This window comes from Amblyomma maculatum, unplaced genomic scaffold (genome assembly GCF_055883805.1).
Source record: "Amblyomma maculatum isolate TAMU_Amacu unplaced genomic scaffold, ASM5588380v1 scaffold_23, whole genome shotgun sequence".
NCBI classification, from domain to species: Eukaryota; Metazoa; Arthropoda; class Arachnida; order Ixodida; family Ixodidae; genus Amblyomma; species Amblyomma maculatum.
In genome coordinates, this window is record NW_028146748.1 from 2,292,990 (window position 1) to 2,308,339 (window position 15,350).

Here is a 15,350-nt window from a genome sequence, read left to right on the forward strand (position 1 = left end):
TGGCCGCAGCGAAGAGTCCCCACTATTTGGTCGCTGGGGCATCGCAGCTGCCAATGAACCAGGAACAGGCCGTTCTTCACTCCTGGCTCTCCCTGGTTCCACCTGCAATTTGATAGGTGTGTGCAGCGGAGAGTCTTCTGTTAAGAACTCGGACAATTCCCTGGAGGTCTTAGATGGTGTCCGTTGTGCAGCGGTAAGATCCTGCTCAAACAAAGCTTCCTCCAAGGATGGAAGCTCCGGTAAGCGGGACCCTTCCTCGTCATCGGACTCCAGGTTGGCGGCGGCTCCTTGCTCATCCGCAGCAATGGTGATCGTCGAGGCTCTATCGTCGTCAGGTTCGAAGTCTCGGGACTCGTGGCCACCGTCCGATGGTTCCTGCAGAGACACCGCAGCACCGCTTGGCCCTTCACGGTGCGCAGCAGCAGCCGCTGCTACAGCCGTAGCATAGGTACGTGGCAGGACACAATCCGATGTGGCATGTGCCCCACTACAGCGCTTGCAACCAGTATTACAAGTCTCCGTGCTGTGTCCATATGCTGAGCAGCGTCCGCACTTGGTTGCTTGGCAGGCAGCACCCATGTGGCCTTCCCCTCCGCACCGCGAGCATACCCTCTTCATGCCACGGTATTCGAGCATAACTCGATAACCCGCGACAGAGAGAAAATTCGGTGGGGCTCGTACCATGTCTAGTTTAACGAGGCGGCACCCATTTCGTACATGGCTTTTCCCTTTGAAGCCGGGCTCCGTGATGGCTCGCACCTTTCCATACGGTGTCAATGCTGCAGTCAGGGCATCGTCGCTGACACAAGGCGGCAGCCTAAAAACAGTAACAAAAACCACTGGAGCAGCAAGCTGCACCAGCGGCACATGATGACTGCCGACGAGCACAGTGCCCGCGGCAACAACTTTGGTGGCTTGTGCCATTGAGGAAACAGCAGCCAGGAACTTAGTTCCGCCGAGGTGCTGCAAGTACTGCAGCCCCCCGACACCGACGACACCCTCGAGGGCATCAATGATGTCGTCTGCCGGAGCTGGCTCCGGCAACTGGAAGGTGAAGCACTGGGCCTTTGAGGGCCGAGTGCTTGGAGGTGGATGGTCCATCACCGCAGGACCAGGGCGCCAGGCAGGAAACCCGGCCAAGGACTGCAGGCCGCAGGACCTCAGGAGGGGGGGTTCCGCCAGGTGGAGGGGCCCAGGACACCAGGCAGCAGGCCAGGCACCAGGGCACGACGACGAGCAGCAGGACCCCGCCGAACCAGGAGGCAGCACACCAGGCCACCAGCCGCAGGAGCCCCGGACGCCAGGCAGCAGGCCAGGCACCAGGGCAGCAGGACCGCTGATACCACGGGAACGGAGGGGGGTGTCACCCTAGCCGGGCAGCACGACCCCTCCAACCAGGTAAAATGACTTCCTTCTCAGCCTCGAGGCTTTTGATCTTAGCCAAAAGGCCGAGAAGCAATAAATTGACAAGGAACTGCAGTTCGATCCCATCAAAAATGTATGCCCAAGTGGTGCCACTTATCGGTTGTTGCAGAAACAGCGTCGGTCCACCGTTTTTTGTTTGTAGCACTTGAGCTATGGTTTACCAAATCTCGACACATCCCTTGAAGGGGATTCTTAATCAAACCATTCTTTATTGCCTCAAATAATAGACTCACATGCAATGACACGCGGAAAAAGTAACCCAAGGTGTCACTGCATGCACGAGGCGCCCAACAATGCAATAAGACAGGCATTGAGAGGATTGCTGTGTTAGGCACATGGATAGCAGTGAGCTCGAATGAAAAAAGTTAGTTGGCCTCATCTTTGAGTTGTGATTGTCCTCCCCCAAAAACCGTGAGTCGCTTAGCTAGTCCCGGAAGTAGTGCAGTACCGGGTAGACCCGTGGCAGAGGTACAGCAAGCCCAGAATGCTCTGCCGCATTACAAAAAATAATATAATGTCAGGGTTACAAATTACAACTGGCAACTGATATCAAGCTGTTAAAACAGTGTTTTCCAGAAATGTTTTGTACATTTGCAAGCAATGCTTTATTGCAGATACCTACTGCTATTAAGGCAAAAGCCTTTATTGCCTCATAATTGTCGTTAGCAAAAGTGTCACATTTTTGCCACAGCACTTATTGGTCGCGAAGGGAAGACGTCGTGGAGGTGTCGACCAATCACAGAGCAACACCACAGTATGTGCAAATGCATAGCTTATATGTCCATATGTCAATCAATGAGCAGTTACTAATTAAAAAGGAAATAAATAAGTAAATAATTATTTATATGCTATGTCCTGGTTATTGCACTAATTACTCAATATTGGCTAGGTAAACAATTATTACTAATTATTTACAGTTGCGAAAATATAATTACTAATTATTACCACACTGTAAAACCAACCACATTGGCTAGATAAACAATTATTACTAATTATTTATAGTTGCATAGTATACTTACTAATTATTACCACACTCTGTAAAACCAACCACATTGGCTACATAAACAATTATTAATAATTATTTACAGTTGCGTAAATAATTACTACACTCTGTAAAACCAACCACATTGGCTAGGTAAACAATTATTACTAATTATTTACAGTTACGTAAATATAATTACTAATTATTACCACACTGTAAAACCAACCACATTGGCTAGATAAACAATTATTACTAATTATTTATAGTTGCATAGTATACTTACTAATTATTACCACACTCTGTAAAACCAACCACATTGGCTAGATAAACAATTATTAATAATTATTTACAGTTGCGTAAATAATTACTAAACTCTGTAAAACCAACCACATTGGCTAGGCAAACAATTATTACTATTTACTTACAGTTGCGTAAATATAATTACTAATTATTACCACACTGTAAAACCAACCACAATGGCTAGGTAAACTTTTAATACTAATTATTTACATTTGCGTAAATATAATTACCAATTACTTCCACACTCTGCAAAACCAACCACAATGGCTAGGTAAACTATTACTAATTATTTACAGTTGCGAAAATATAATTACTAATTATTACCACACTGTAAAACCAACCACATTGGCTAGATAAACAATTATTACTAATTATTTATAGTTGCATAGTATACTTACTAATTATTACCACACTCTGTAAAACCAACCACATTGGCTAGATAAACAATTATTAATAATTATTTACAGTTGCGTAAATAATTACTACACTTTGTAAAACCAACCACATTGGCTAGGTAAACAATTATTACTAATTATTTACAGTTGCGTAAATATAATTACTAATTATTACCACACTGTAAAACCAACCACAATGGCTAGGTAAACTTTTAATACTAATTATTTACATTTGCGTAAATATAATTACCAATTACTTCCACACTCTGCAAAACCAACCACAATGGCTAGGTAAACTATTACTAATTATTTACAGTTGCGAAAATATAATTACTAATTATTACCACACTGTAAAACCAACCACATTGGCTAGATAAACAATTATTACTAATTATTTATAGTTGCATAGTATACTTACTAATTATTACCACACTCTGTAATACCAACCACATTGGCTACATAAACAATTATTAATAATTATTTACAGTTGCGTAAATAATTACTACACTCTGTAAAACCAACCACATTGGCTAGGTAAACAATTATTACTAATTATTTACAGTTGCGTAAATATAATTACTAATTATTACCACACTGTAAAACCAACCACAATGGCTAGGTAAACTTTTAATAATAATTATTTACATTTGCGTAAATATAATTACCAATTACTTCCACACTCTGCAAAACCAACCACAATGGCTAGGTAAACTATTATTACTAATTATTTACAGTTGCGATAATATAATTACTAATTATTACCACACTGTAAAACCAACCACATTGGCTAGATAAACAATTATTACTAATTATTTATAGTTGCATAGTGTACTTACTAATTATTACCACACTCTGTAAAACCAACCACATTGGCTACATAAACAATTATTAATAATTATTTACAGTTGCGTAAATAATTACTACACTCTTTAAAACCAACCACATTGGCTAGGTAAACAATTATTACTAATTATTGACAGTTGCGTGAATATAATTACTAATTATAACCACACTCTGTAAAACCAACCACAATTGCTAGGTAAACTATTATTACTAATTATTTACAGTTGCGTAAATATAATTACTAATTATTACCACACTGTAAAACCAACCACAATGGCTAGGTAAACTTTTAATACTAATTATTTACATTTGCGTAAATATAATTACCAATTACTTCCACACTCTGCAAAACCAACCACAATGGCTAGGTAAACTATTATTACTAATTATTTACAGTTGCGAAAATATAATTACTAATTATTACCACACTCTGTAAAACCAACCACATTGGCTACATAAACAATTATTAATAATTATTTACAGTTGCGTAAATAATTACTACACTCTGTAAAACCAACCACATAACAGTAAAAGTCGGAAAAAAAGTCGGAAAAAAAAGTCGGAAAAAAAAGTCGGAAAAAAAAGTCGGAAAAAAAAAGTCGGAAAAAAAAAGTCGGAAAAAAAAGTCGGAAAAAAAAGTCGAAAAAAAAAAGTCGGAAAAAAAAGTCGGAAAAAGAAGTCCGAAAAAAAAAGTCCAAAAATTTCTAGAACAAAACAAAGCAGTTTTTCTGTTTTTTTTTTCAATTGTGCCTTCTCCCCCCAAAGGGGGGAGATGCTGGGCCGGTCCCGGAAGTAGTGCAGTACCGGGTCGACCCGTGGCGGAGTTGGAGCAAGCCCCGAACACTCCGCCGCGCTACAAAAATCAGTTTAATATCATGGGTACAATTAGAACCCGTAACAGATATTAAGCTGTTAAGAACAGAGTGTTTTTCAGAAATGTTTTGTACATTTCCTAGCAGTTTTATTGCAGACACCTACTGTTGTTGTTCATTCCTTTTTAGGGGAAATCTCATCTGTAAAGTTTTATTCCTGGTGTGGGGTGAGTGTATTGTTGTGCGTGTAGGAAGTCTTTCTAACTCGAGCTGCTGAAGTCCACCGAAGTGCGAGCCCTTCAATTTGCAGCTACGTGTTTAGCATAGACTTCACGAGAAGCTGCGATGGTATCGCTCACCGCCAGCTTCTTGAAGAGACGCATGTAGCGTTTGCTACAGAGGCGCCTCATCACTTTGTCATTGTTGGGGTCCCAGGAGCCCAGGGCCCCAACAACGACTGCCTCGATGCTGACCCGCTGGAATTTCCGGAGCAGGTATTGGCGAACGGGTTCGTACTTGGCGATCTTACTCTCCCGTGCAGCATCGAAGGCGGTTTTGCGATTGTCAAAGGGACATGTGACATCGATGACAATCGCTGTTTCCCCGCGCGCCAGAACAAGATCTGGGCGGAGGTTCGTGTCACCGACGGGCCGGTTCTCATGGGTGACGGTGAATCGCTTCTCAGCGGCTGTCTTCAGCCGGTCGACGATCCTGTTGTGTCGGCTGGTGTAGGCGACGCTCTGGCGCATGCAGTGGCAGAGAACATGCGGGAGGGATTCCTTGTCTTGCCCGCATCTCCGACACCGCTGGTCAGCAGCGACATCCCACGGCCTGGCTCCGTTGAGGGGCAGCAGGTTCAGCTACACTTTGATCTTAGCCAAAAGGCCGAGAAGCAATAAATTGACAAGGAACTGCAGTTCGATCCCATCAAAAATGTATGCCCAAGTGGTGCCACTTATCGGTTGTTGCAGAAACAGCGTCGGTCCACCGTTTTTTGTTTGTAGCACTTGAGCTATGGTTTACCAAATCTCGACACATCCCTTGAAGGGGATTCTTAATCAAACCATTCTTTATTGCCTCAAATAATAGACTCACATGCAATGACACGCGGAAAAAGTAACCCAAGGTGTCACTGCATGCACGAGGCGCCCAACAATGCAATAAGACAGGCATTGAGAGGATTGCTGTGTTAGGCACATGGATAGCAGTGAGCTCGAATGAAAAAAGTTAGTTGGCCTCATCTTTGAGTTGTGATTGTCCTCCCCCAAAAACCGTGAGTCGCTTAGCTAGTCCCGGAAGTAGTGCAGTACCGGGTAGACCCGTGGCAGAGGTACAGCAAGCCCAGAATGCTCTGCCGCATTACAAAAAATAGTATAATGTCAGGGTTACAAATTACAACTGGCAACTGATATCAAGCTGTTAAAACAGTGTTTTCCAGAAATGTTTTGTACATTTGCAAGCAATGCTTTATTGCAGATACCTACTGCTATTAAGGCAAAAGCCTTTATTGCCTCATAGTTGTCGTTAGCAAAAGTGTCACATTTTTGCCACAGCACTTATTGGTCGCGAAGGGAAGACGTCGTGGAGGTGTCGACCAATCACAGAGCAACACCACAGTATGTGCAAATGCATAGCTTATATGTCCATATGTCAATCAATGAGCAGTTACTAATTAAAAAGGAAATAAATAAGTAAATAATTATTTATATGCTATGTCCTGGTTATTGCACTAATTACTCAATATTGGCTAGGTAAACAATTATTACTAATTATTTACAGTTGCGAAAATATAATTACTAATTATTACCACACTGTAAAACCAACCACATTGGCTAGATAAACAATTATTAATAATTATTTACAGTTGCGTAAATAATTACTACACTCTGTAAAACCAACCACATAACAGTAAAAGTCGGAAAAAAAGTCGGAAAAAAAAGTCGGAAAAAAAAGTCGGAAAAAAAAGTCGGAAAAAAAAAGTCGGAAAAAAAAGTCGGAAAAAAAAGTCGGAAAAAGAAGTCGGAAAAAAAAGTCCAAAAATTTCTAGAACAAAACAAAGCAGTTTTTCTGTTTTTTTTTCAATTGTGCCTTGTCCCCCCAAAAGGGGGAGATGCTGGGCCGGTCCCGGAAGTAGTGCAGTACCGGGTCGACCCGTGGCAGAGTTGGAGCAAGCCCCGAACACTCCGCCGCGCTACAAAAATCAGTTTAATATCATGGGTACAATTAGAACCCGTAACAGATATTAAGCTGTTAAGAACAGAGTGTTTTTCAGAAATGTTTTGTACATTTCCTAGCAGTTTTATTGCAGACACCTACTGTTGTTGTTCATTCCTTTTTAGGGGAAATCTCATCTGTAAAGTTTTATTCCTGGTGTGGGGTGAGTGTATTGTTGTGCGTGTAGGAAGTCTTTCTAACTCGAGCTGCTGAAGTCCACCGAAGTGCGAGCCCTTCAATTTGCAGCTACGTGTTTAGCATAGACTTCACGAGAAGCTGCGATGGTATCGCTCACCGCCAGCTTCTTGAAGAGACGCATGTAGCGTTTGCTACAGAGGCGCCTCATCACTTTGTCATTGTTGGGGTCCCAGGAGCCCAGGGCCCCAACAACGACTGCCTCGATGCTGACCCGCTGGAATTTCCGGAGCAGGTATTGGCGAACGGGTTCGTACTTGGCGATCTTACTCTCCCGTGCAGCATCGAAGGCGGTTTTGCGATTGTCAAAGGGACATGTGACATCGATGACAATCGCTGTTTCCCCGCGCGCCAGAACAAGATCTGGGCGGAGGTTCGTGTCACCCACGGGCCGGTTCTCATGGGTGACGGTGAATCGCTTCTCAGCGGCTGTCTTCAGCCGGTCGACGATCCTGTTGTGTCGGCTGGTGTAGGCGACGCTCTGGCGCATGCAGTGGCAGAGAACATGCGGGAGGGATTCCTTGTCTTGCCCGCATCTCCGACACCGCTGGTCAGCAGCGACATCCCACGGCCTGGCTCCGTTGAGGGGCAGCAGGTTCAGCTACACTTTGATCTTAGCCAAAAGGCCGAGAAGCAATAAATTGACAAGGAACTGCAGTTCGATCCCATCAAAAATGTATGCCCAAGTGGTGCCACTTATCGGTTGTTGCAGAAACAGCGTCGGTCCACCGTTTTTTGTTTGTAGCACTTGAGCTATGGTTTACCAAATCTCGACACATCCCTTGAAGGGGATTCTTAATCAAACCATTCTTTATTGCCTCAAATAATAGACTCACATGCAATGACACGCGGAAAAAGTAACCCAAGGTGTCACTGCATGCACGAGGCGCCCAACAATGCAATAAGACAGGCATTGAGAGGATTGCTGTGTTAGGCACATGGATAGCAGTGAGCTCGAATGAAAAAAGTTAGTTGGCCTCATCTTTGAGTTGTGATTGTCCTCCCCCAAAAACCGTGAGTCGCTTAGCTAGTCCCGGAAGTAGTGCAGTACCGGGTAGACCCGTGGCAGAGGTACAGCAAGCCCAGAATGCTCTGCCGCATTACGAAAAATAGTATAATGTCAGGGTTACAAATTACAACTGGCAACTGATATCAAGCTGTTAAAACAGTGTTTTCCAGAAATGTTTTGTACATTTGCAAGCAATGCTTTATTGCAGATACCTACTGCTATTAAGGCAAAAGCCTTTATTGCCTCATAGTTGTCGTTAGCAAAAGTGTCACATTTTTGCCACAGCACTTATTGGTCGCGAAGGGAAGACGTCGTGGAGGTGTCGACCAATCACAGAGCAACACCACAGTATGTGCAAATGCATAGCTTATATGTCCATATGTCAATCAATGAGCAGTTACTAATTAAAAAGGAAACAAATAAGTAAATAATTATTTATATGCTATGTCCTGGTTATTGCACTAATTACTCAATATTGGCTAGGTAAACAATTATTACTAATTATTTACAGTTGCGAAAATATAATTACTAATTATTACCACACTGTAAAACCAACCACATTGGCTAGATAAACAATTATTACTAATTATTTATAGTTGCATAGTATACTTACTAATTATTACCACACTCTGTAAAACCAACCACATTGGCTACATAAACAATTATTAATAATTATTTACAGTTGCGTAAATAATTACTACACTCTGTAAAACCAACCACATTGGCTAGGTAAACAATTATTACTAATTATTTACAGTTAAGTAAATATAATTACTAATTATTACCACACTGTAAAACCAACCACATTGGCTAGATAAACAATTATTACTAATTATTTATAGTTGCATAGTATACTTACTAATTATTACCACACTCTGTAAAACCAACCACATTGGCTAGATAAACAATTATTAATAATTATTTACAGTTGCGTAAATAATTACTACACTCTGTAAAACCAACCACATTGGCTAGGTAAACAATTATTACTAATTATTTACAGTTGCGTAAATATAATTACTAATTATTACCACACTGTAAAACCAACCACAATGGCTAGGTAAACTTTTAATACTAATTATTTACATTTGCGTAAATATAATTACCAATTACTTCCACACTCTGCAAAACCAACCACAATGGCTAGGTAAACTATTACTAATTATTTACAGTTGCGAAAATATAATTACTAATTATTACCACACTGTAAAACCAACCACATTGGCTAGATAAACAATTATTACTAATTATTTATAGTTGCATAGTATACTTACTAATTATTACCACACTCTGTAAAACCAACCACATTGGCTAGATAAACAATTATTAATAATTATTTACAGTTGCGTAAATAATTACTACACTCTGTAAAACCAACCACATTGGCTAGGTAAACAATTATTACTAATTATTTACAGTTGCGTAAATATAATTACTAATTATTACCACACTGTAAAACCAACCACAATGGCTAGGTAAACTTTTAATACTAATTATTTACATTTGCGTAAATATAATTACCAATTACTTCCACACTCTGCAAAACCAACCACAATGGCTAGGTAAACTATTACTAATTATTTACAGTTGCGAAAATATAATTACTAATTATTACCACACTGTAAAACCAACCACATTGGCTAGATAAACAATTATTACTAATTATTTATAGTTGCATAGTATACTTACTAATTATTACCACACTCTGTAAAACCAACCACATTGGCTACATAAACAATTATTAATAATTATTTACAGTTGCATAAATAATTACTACACTCTGTAAAACCAACCACATTGGCTAGGTAAACAATTATTACTAATTATTTACAGTTGCGTAAATATAATTACTAATTATTACCACACTGTAAAACCAACCACAATGGCTAGGTAAACTTTTAATACTAATTATTTACATTTGCGTAAATATAATTACCAATTACTTCCACACTCTGCAAAACCAACCACAATGGCTAGGTAAACTATTACTAATTATTTACAGTTGCGAAAATATAATTACTAATTATTACCACACTGTAAAACCAACCACATTGGCTAGATAAACAATTATTACTAATTATTTATAGTTGCATAGTATACTTACTAATTATTACCACACTCTGTAAAACCAACCACATTGGCTACATAAACAATTATTAATAATTATTTACAGTTGCGTAAATAATTACTACACTCTGTAAAACCAACCACATTGGCTAGGTAAACAATTATTACTAATTATTTACAGTTGCGTAAATATAATTACTAATTATTACCACACTGTAAAACCAACCACAATGGCTAGGTAAACTTTTAATAATAATTATTTACATTTGCGTAAATATAATTACCAATTACTTCCACACTCTGCAAAACCAACCACAATGGCTAGGTAAACTATTATTACTAATTATTTACAGTTGCGAAAATATAATTACTAATTATTACCACACTGTAAAACCAACCACATTGGCTAGATAAACAATTATTACTAATTATTTATAGTTGCATAGTGTACTTACTAATTATTACCACACTCTGTAAAACCAACCACATTGGCTACATAAACAATTATTAATAATTATTTACAGTTGCGTAAATAATTACTACACTCTTTAAAACCAACCACATTGGCTAGGTAAACAATTATTACTAATTATTGACAGTTGCGTGAATATAATTACTAATTATAACCACACTCTGTAAAACCAACCACAATTGCTAGGTAAACTATTATTACTAATTATTTACAGTTGCGTAAATATAATTACTAATTATTACCACACTGTAAAACCAACCACAATGGCTAGGTAAACTTTTAATACTAATTATTTACATTTGCGTAAATATAATTACCAATTACTTCCACACTCTGCAAAACCAACCACAATGGCTAGGTAAATTATTATTACTAATTATTTACAGTTGCGAAAATATAATTACTAATTATTACCACACTGTAAAACCAACCACATTGGCTAGATAAACAATTATTACTAATTATTTATAGTTGCATAGTATACTTACTAATTATTACCACACTCTGTAAAACCAACCACATTGGCTACATAAACAATTATTAATAATTATTTACAGTTGCGTAAATAATTATTACTAATTATTGACAGTTGCGTGAATATAATTACTAATTATAACCACACTCTGTAAAACCAACCACAATTGCTAGGTAAACTATTATTACTAATTATTTAGAGTTGCGTAAATATAATTACTAATTATTACCACACTGTAAAACCAACCACAATGGCTAGGTAAACTTTTATTACTAATTATTTATAGTTGCATAGTATACTTACTAATTATTACCACACTCTGTAAAACCAACCACATTGGCTACATAAACAATTATTAATAATTATTTACAGTTGCGTAAATAATTACTACACTCTGTAAAACCAACCACATAACAGTAAAAGTCGGAAAAAAAGTCGGAAAAAAAAGTCGGAAAAAAAAGTCGGAAAAAAAAAGTCGGAAAAAAAAGTCGGAAAAAAAAGTCGGAAAAAGAAGTCGGAAAAAAAAAGTCCAAAAATTTCTAGAACAAAACAAAGCAGTTTTTCTGTTTTTTTTTTCAATTGTGCCTTGTCCCCCCAAAAGGGGGAGATGCTGGGCCGGTCCCGGAAGTAGTGCAGTACCGGGTCGACCCGTGGCAGAGTTGGAGCAAGCCCCGAACACTCCGCCGCGCTACAAAAATCAGTTTAATATCATGGGTACAATTAGAACCCGTAACAGATATTAAGCTGTTAAGAACAGAGTGTTTTTCAGAAATGTTTTGTACATTTCCTAGCAGTTTTATTGCAGACACCTACTGTTGTTGTTCATTCCTTTTTAGGGGAAATCTCATCTGTAAAGTTTTATTCCTGCTGTGGGGTGAGTGTATTGTTGTGCGTGTAGGAAGTCTTTCTAACTCGAGCTGCTGAAGTCCACCGAAGTGCGAGCCCTTCAATTTGCAGCTACGTGTTTAGCATAGACTTCACGAGAAGCTGCGATGGTATCGCTCACCGCCAGCTTCTTGAAGAGACGCATGTAGCGTTTGCTACAGAGGCGCCTCATCACTTTGTCATTGTTGGGGTCCCAGGAGCCCAGGGCCCCAACAACGACTGCCTCGATGCTGACCCGCTGGAATTTCCGGAGCAGGTATTGGCGAACGGGTTCGTACTTGGCGATCTTACTCTCCCGTGCAGCATCGAAGGCGGTTTTGCGATTGTCAAAGGGACATGTGACATCGATGACAATCGCTGTTTCCCCGCGCGCCAGAACAAGATCTGGGCGGAGGTTCGTGTCACCCACGGGCCGGTTCTCATGGGTGACGGTGAATCGCTTCTCAGCGGCTGTCTTCAGCCGGTCGACGATCCTGTTGTGTCGGCTGGTGTAGGCGACGCTCTGGCGCATGCAGTGGCAGAGAACATGCGGGAGGGATTCCTTGTCTTGCCCGCATCTCCGACACCGCTGGTCAGCAGCGACATCCCACGGCCTGGCTCCGTTGAGGGGCAGCAGGTTCAGCCTCGCACGGTGCACGAAGCGCCAATCGCAGAAGCGAGTGAAGCGCCCCGTCCTCATGAAGTGGGAACTGCTACGGTCGGCTGCTACGCACTCCATCACTTTCCCCTGGTTAGGCTTTTCGTGGAGATTGTGATCTCGTGCGCGCATAGCGATGCTCCGAAGTGTCCTCACCACTTTCGTGCGCTGCTTCTGCGTGACGGTCACGTCGGCGCGAGTGATGCTGGGGCCCCCCTCTTGCATCTCCCACGTGACCGCCAGGCGCCGGGAAGCTTTGCGAGCCTCCGTCCATACAGACTGAAGCTGCGTTGCCCTAGCTCGGAAGTCTCCCTCCGTCTCCCCTGTCAGGTAGGCAGCGATGTCCTCATCCGTGGCTGGTCGGCGTAGTCTCTTCGTCGTGATGGCAGTAACGGCATGCAGCGCTAGATCTCGCACCTCTAGATCAAGAGAGGAGAGGAGCTTAAATGCATTGTCAATGCGGCAGATGTCGCTCAGCTCCGCTGCGAGGGGGATGCCGACCGAGCCCGATGCTGCACTGCCGTAGAGGTATTCATTGGCTGCGGTTCCTGGAAGATAAAGGGATTTTTTTATTAGTGGCCGCAGTGCATCGTCGAGGCGCGCCCACTCTGACTTGCCCAACACACCGCACCGCATGGAGAAATTGAGCGCTGGATATACAAATGTTTTCACAGCGTCCAATCTCTGCCAAGGGGCGAGCATTGAGCTAAGCAGGCGGCGGCCGGTGTTGATGGCCTGGTCCACAGTAGCTCTGTCCGGGAAGACGTTGAACCCTACAGGGCGGCCCAGGAACGTCTGGCTTTCAAAATCCTGGATAATTGGGATCTCAGCTCCTGCAATAAAGAATGGGGTCAGTCTTGTACCAACCGGTGTTTTGCCGCTCAGATGAAGAGTGCGGCACTTCGCTGGGTTAAGCTGTAATCCCAGCCTAGAAGAAAGGGATTCAACAGTATTAATGCGGGCTTGAAGCATCTCCGGGTCATTGGCCAGGGGGGTGAGGTCATCGGCGTAGGCCAGGATGTTGTGCTGCCTCTCGCCTCCCTGCACAGCACGCAAAACAGGGTCAATGACAAAATTAAACAAGAGCCCGCTCAGTGGGCATCCCTGTCGAATCCCTGCAGAAATAGCGATCGGCCGTGTTGACCCTTCTTGTCCTACGATGGTGGTGGTGTTGTCCCTGTAGAGGTCAGCGACGATCGAACAGAAGTCGCTGCCGGCGCCTGCTCCACGTAGTGCGTCAATGAGGGCGTTGTGGGCGAGAGATCCAAAGGCGTTGCTGAAGTCAAGGAACGCCACGCACAGCTCCCCACCGCCACCCCTCGCTGCGTCGAGGCGCTCCTGCAGCACGAAGTTGTGCTCAAACACACCATCGTGCGGCAGGAACCCCTTTTGACAACGAGAGAGCAGCTCGTGTTCAGCGATCCATCGCTGCAGCCGAGTGGCGAGACACCCAGCATACAGCTTTGAAATCGTCGACCCGAGTGCGATGGGGCGCCAGTTCGTGACGTCCTCCACAGGTCCCTTCTTGTGGATGAGGATGGTCCGGGACTCCTTCCATGCTGGGGGCACTCTCTTGAACTTGAGGCAGGCGTTGAATGCTGCTGTCAGGAAGGCTGCTTCAGGGTCTGTCGTCTTCCAGTGCTGGTAGGTGATTCGGTCGTTGCCGGGCGCGGTGTTCTCACATTTCCTCAGCTTCGTCAGGACCTCCTCTTCGGTGAACTTGTCTAGAGGGAATTCCGTGAGGTCGCTGCTCTTGGCCTTGTTGAGAAGAAGGCTGGTGTCCACCTCCTTGGGGCCCCACGTTGCAGTGAAGTGGTCCTCGAGATCCTGTAAAGGAACCGTGCACATAGGCGACTCGCCGTCCACAATCAGGCGTACTGCTCGGCGGCGATTCCTGCGGTAAAGAGACTGGATCTGCTGAGCATTGTCGGGGTTGGTCGGACGGCGCGGCTTACCTCCGGCCGGAGCCTTCGGCAGCTTTACCGCCTTTCCAACCTCGGTGATGGCCTCCTCCAAGATGGAAAGAAAACCATCCCAACCCTCAGCAGACGCAGGCTCACGCAGCAAACACCGGAGGCGCCTGGTGTGGTCGACGAGTATGCCCTCGCACTCCAGTTCATCAGAAAGAGAATCAGTTAGTGCTCCCTGGGTGGCAGTTGCGTCATGGTGCCCGCCGCCGTCGTCGTCTTGAAGCTGCGATGTATTGCTTTCCTCGCTGATTGTTGACAGGTGAGCGTGTTGTCCGTCGCCTCCCTGCAAGGAAGGAGAATCTTGTGAATTCTCCATCTCCCTGCTGCTGTTGGGTGTGCTGCTGGCAGGCACGGGAATTCCCTGGTCATCCTGCTGGGATGGGGAGGTGGGAAAAATTAGTGCTGGTGTTGCTGCTCTCGTGGTGCTGCTCTCTGGAGGAGGAGAGATGGGGGTTAGCGTTCGTGGCTCTTCCTGGCCCGCTTCCTCCACATTGGTGTCTTGTTGAGGCGTTGCTGGTGGTGTCCTTGCGTCTTGGCTGATGTCCTCTTCTTGTGGGGGCTCTAGATCCGGTGGTCTGGCGTCCCGGGATGGTGTCCTTCTTAGTCTTCTCGTCGCCGCTAACGGTGGCACGGGACGAGGCGGTAATCCCTGCATGGCAGTCTGTTTGC

General features: G+C 43.1%; 1 protein-coding gene and 6 pseudogenes across 1 annotated transcript; all 7 read right to left on the minus strand.

Moving 5' to 3' along the window:
* Window positions 1–1,839: 1,839 nt before the first annotated feature.
* On the minus strand, window positions 1,840–2,010 carry LOC146171134 (U2 spliceosomal RNA; annotated as a pseudogene).
* A 2,705-nt stretch (window positions 2,011–4,715) lies between these two features.
* On the minus strand, window positions 4,716–4,888 carry LOC146171135 (U2 spliceosomal RNA; annotated as a pseudogene).
* A 1,145-nt stretch (window positions 4,889–6,033) lies between these two features.
* Window positions 6,034–6,204, minus strand: LOC146171136 (U2 spliceosomal RNA; annotated as a pseudogene).
* A 661-nt stretch (window positions 6,205–6,865) lies between these two features.
* Window positions 6,866–7,038, minus strand: LOC146171137 (U2 spliceosomal RNA; annotated as a pseudogene).
* Window positions 7,039–8,183: 1,145 nt separating this feature from the next.
* Window positions 8,184–8,354, minus strand: LOC146171138 (U2 spliceosomal RNA; annotated as a pseudogene).
* Window positions 8,355–11,794: 3,440 nt separating this feature from the next.
* On the minus strand, window positions 11,795–11,967 carry LOC146171139 (U2 spliceosomal RNA; annotated as a pseudogene).
* A 168-nt stretch (window positions 11,968–12,135) lies between these two features.
* On the minus strand, window positions 12,136–13,590 carry LOC146171140 (uncharacterized). Its single transcript, XM_084586543.1, has one exon. The coding sequence runs from the start codon at window positions 13,411–13,413 to the stop codon at window positions 12,136–12,138; it is 1,278 nt and encodes a 425-aa protein (XP_084442669.1). The 5' UTR covers window positions 13,414–13,590.
* Window positions 13,591–15,350: the final 1,760 nt, after the last annotated feature.

Bases quoted from the DNA above. Each gene is read 5' to 3' on its own strand.
- LOC146171140 (XM_084586543.1), bottom strand. From the start codon at position 13,413: ATGCTCGCCCCTTGGCAGAGATTGGACGCTGTGAAAACATTTGTATAT.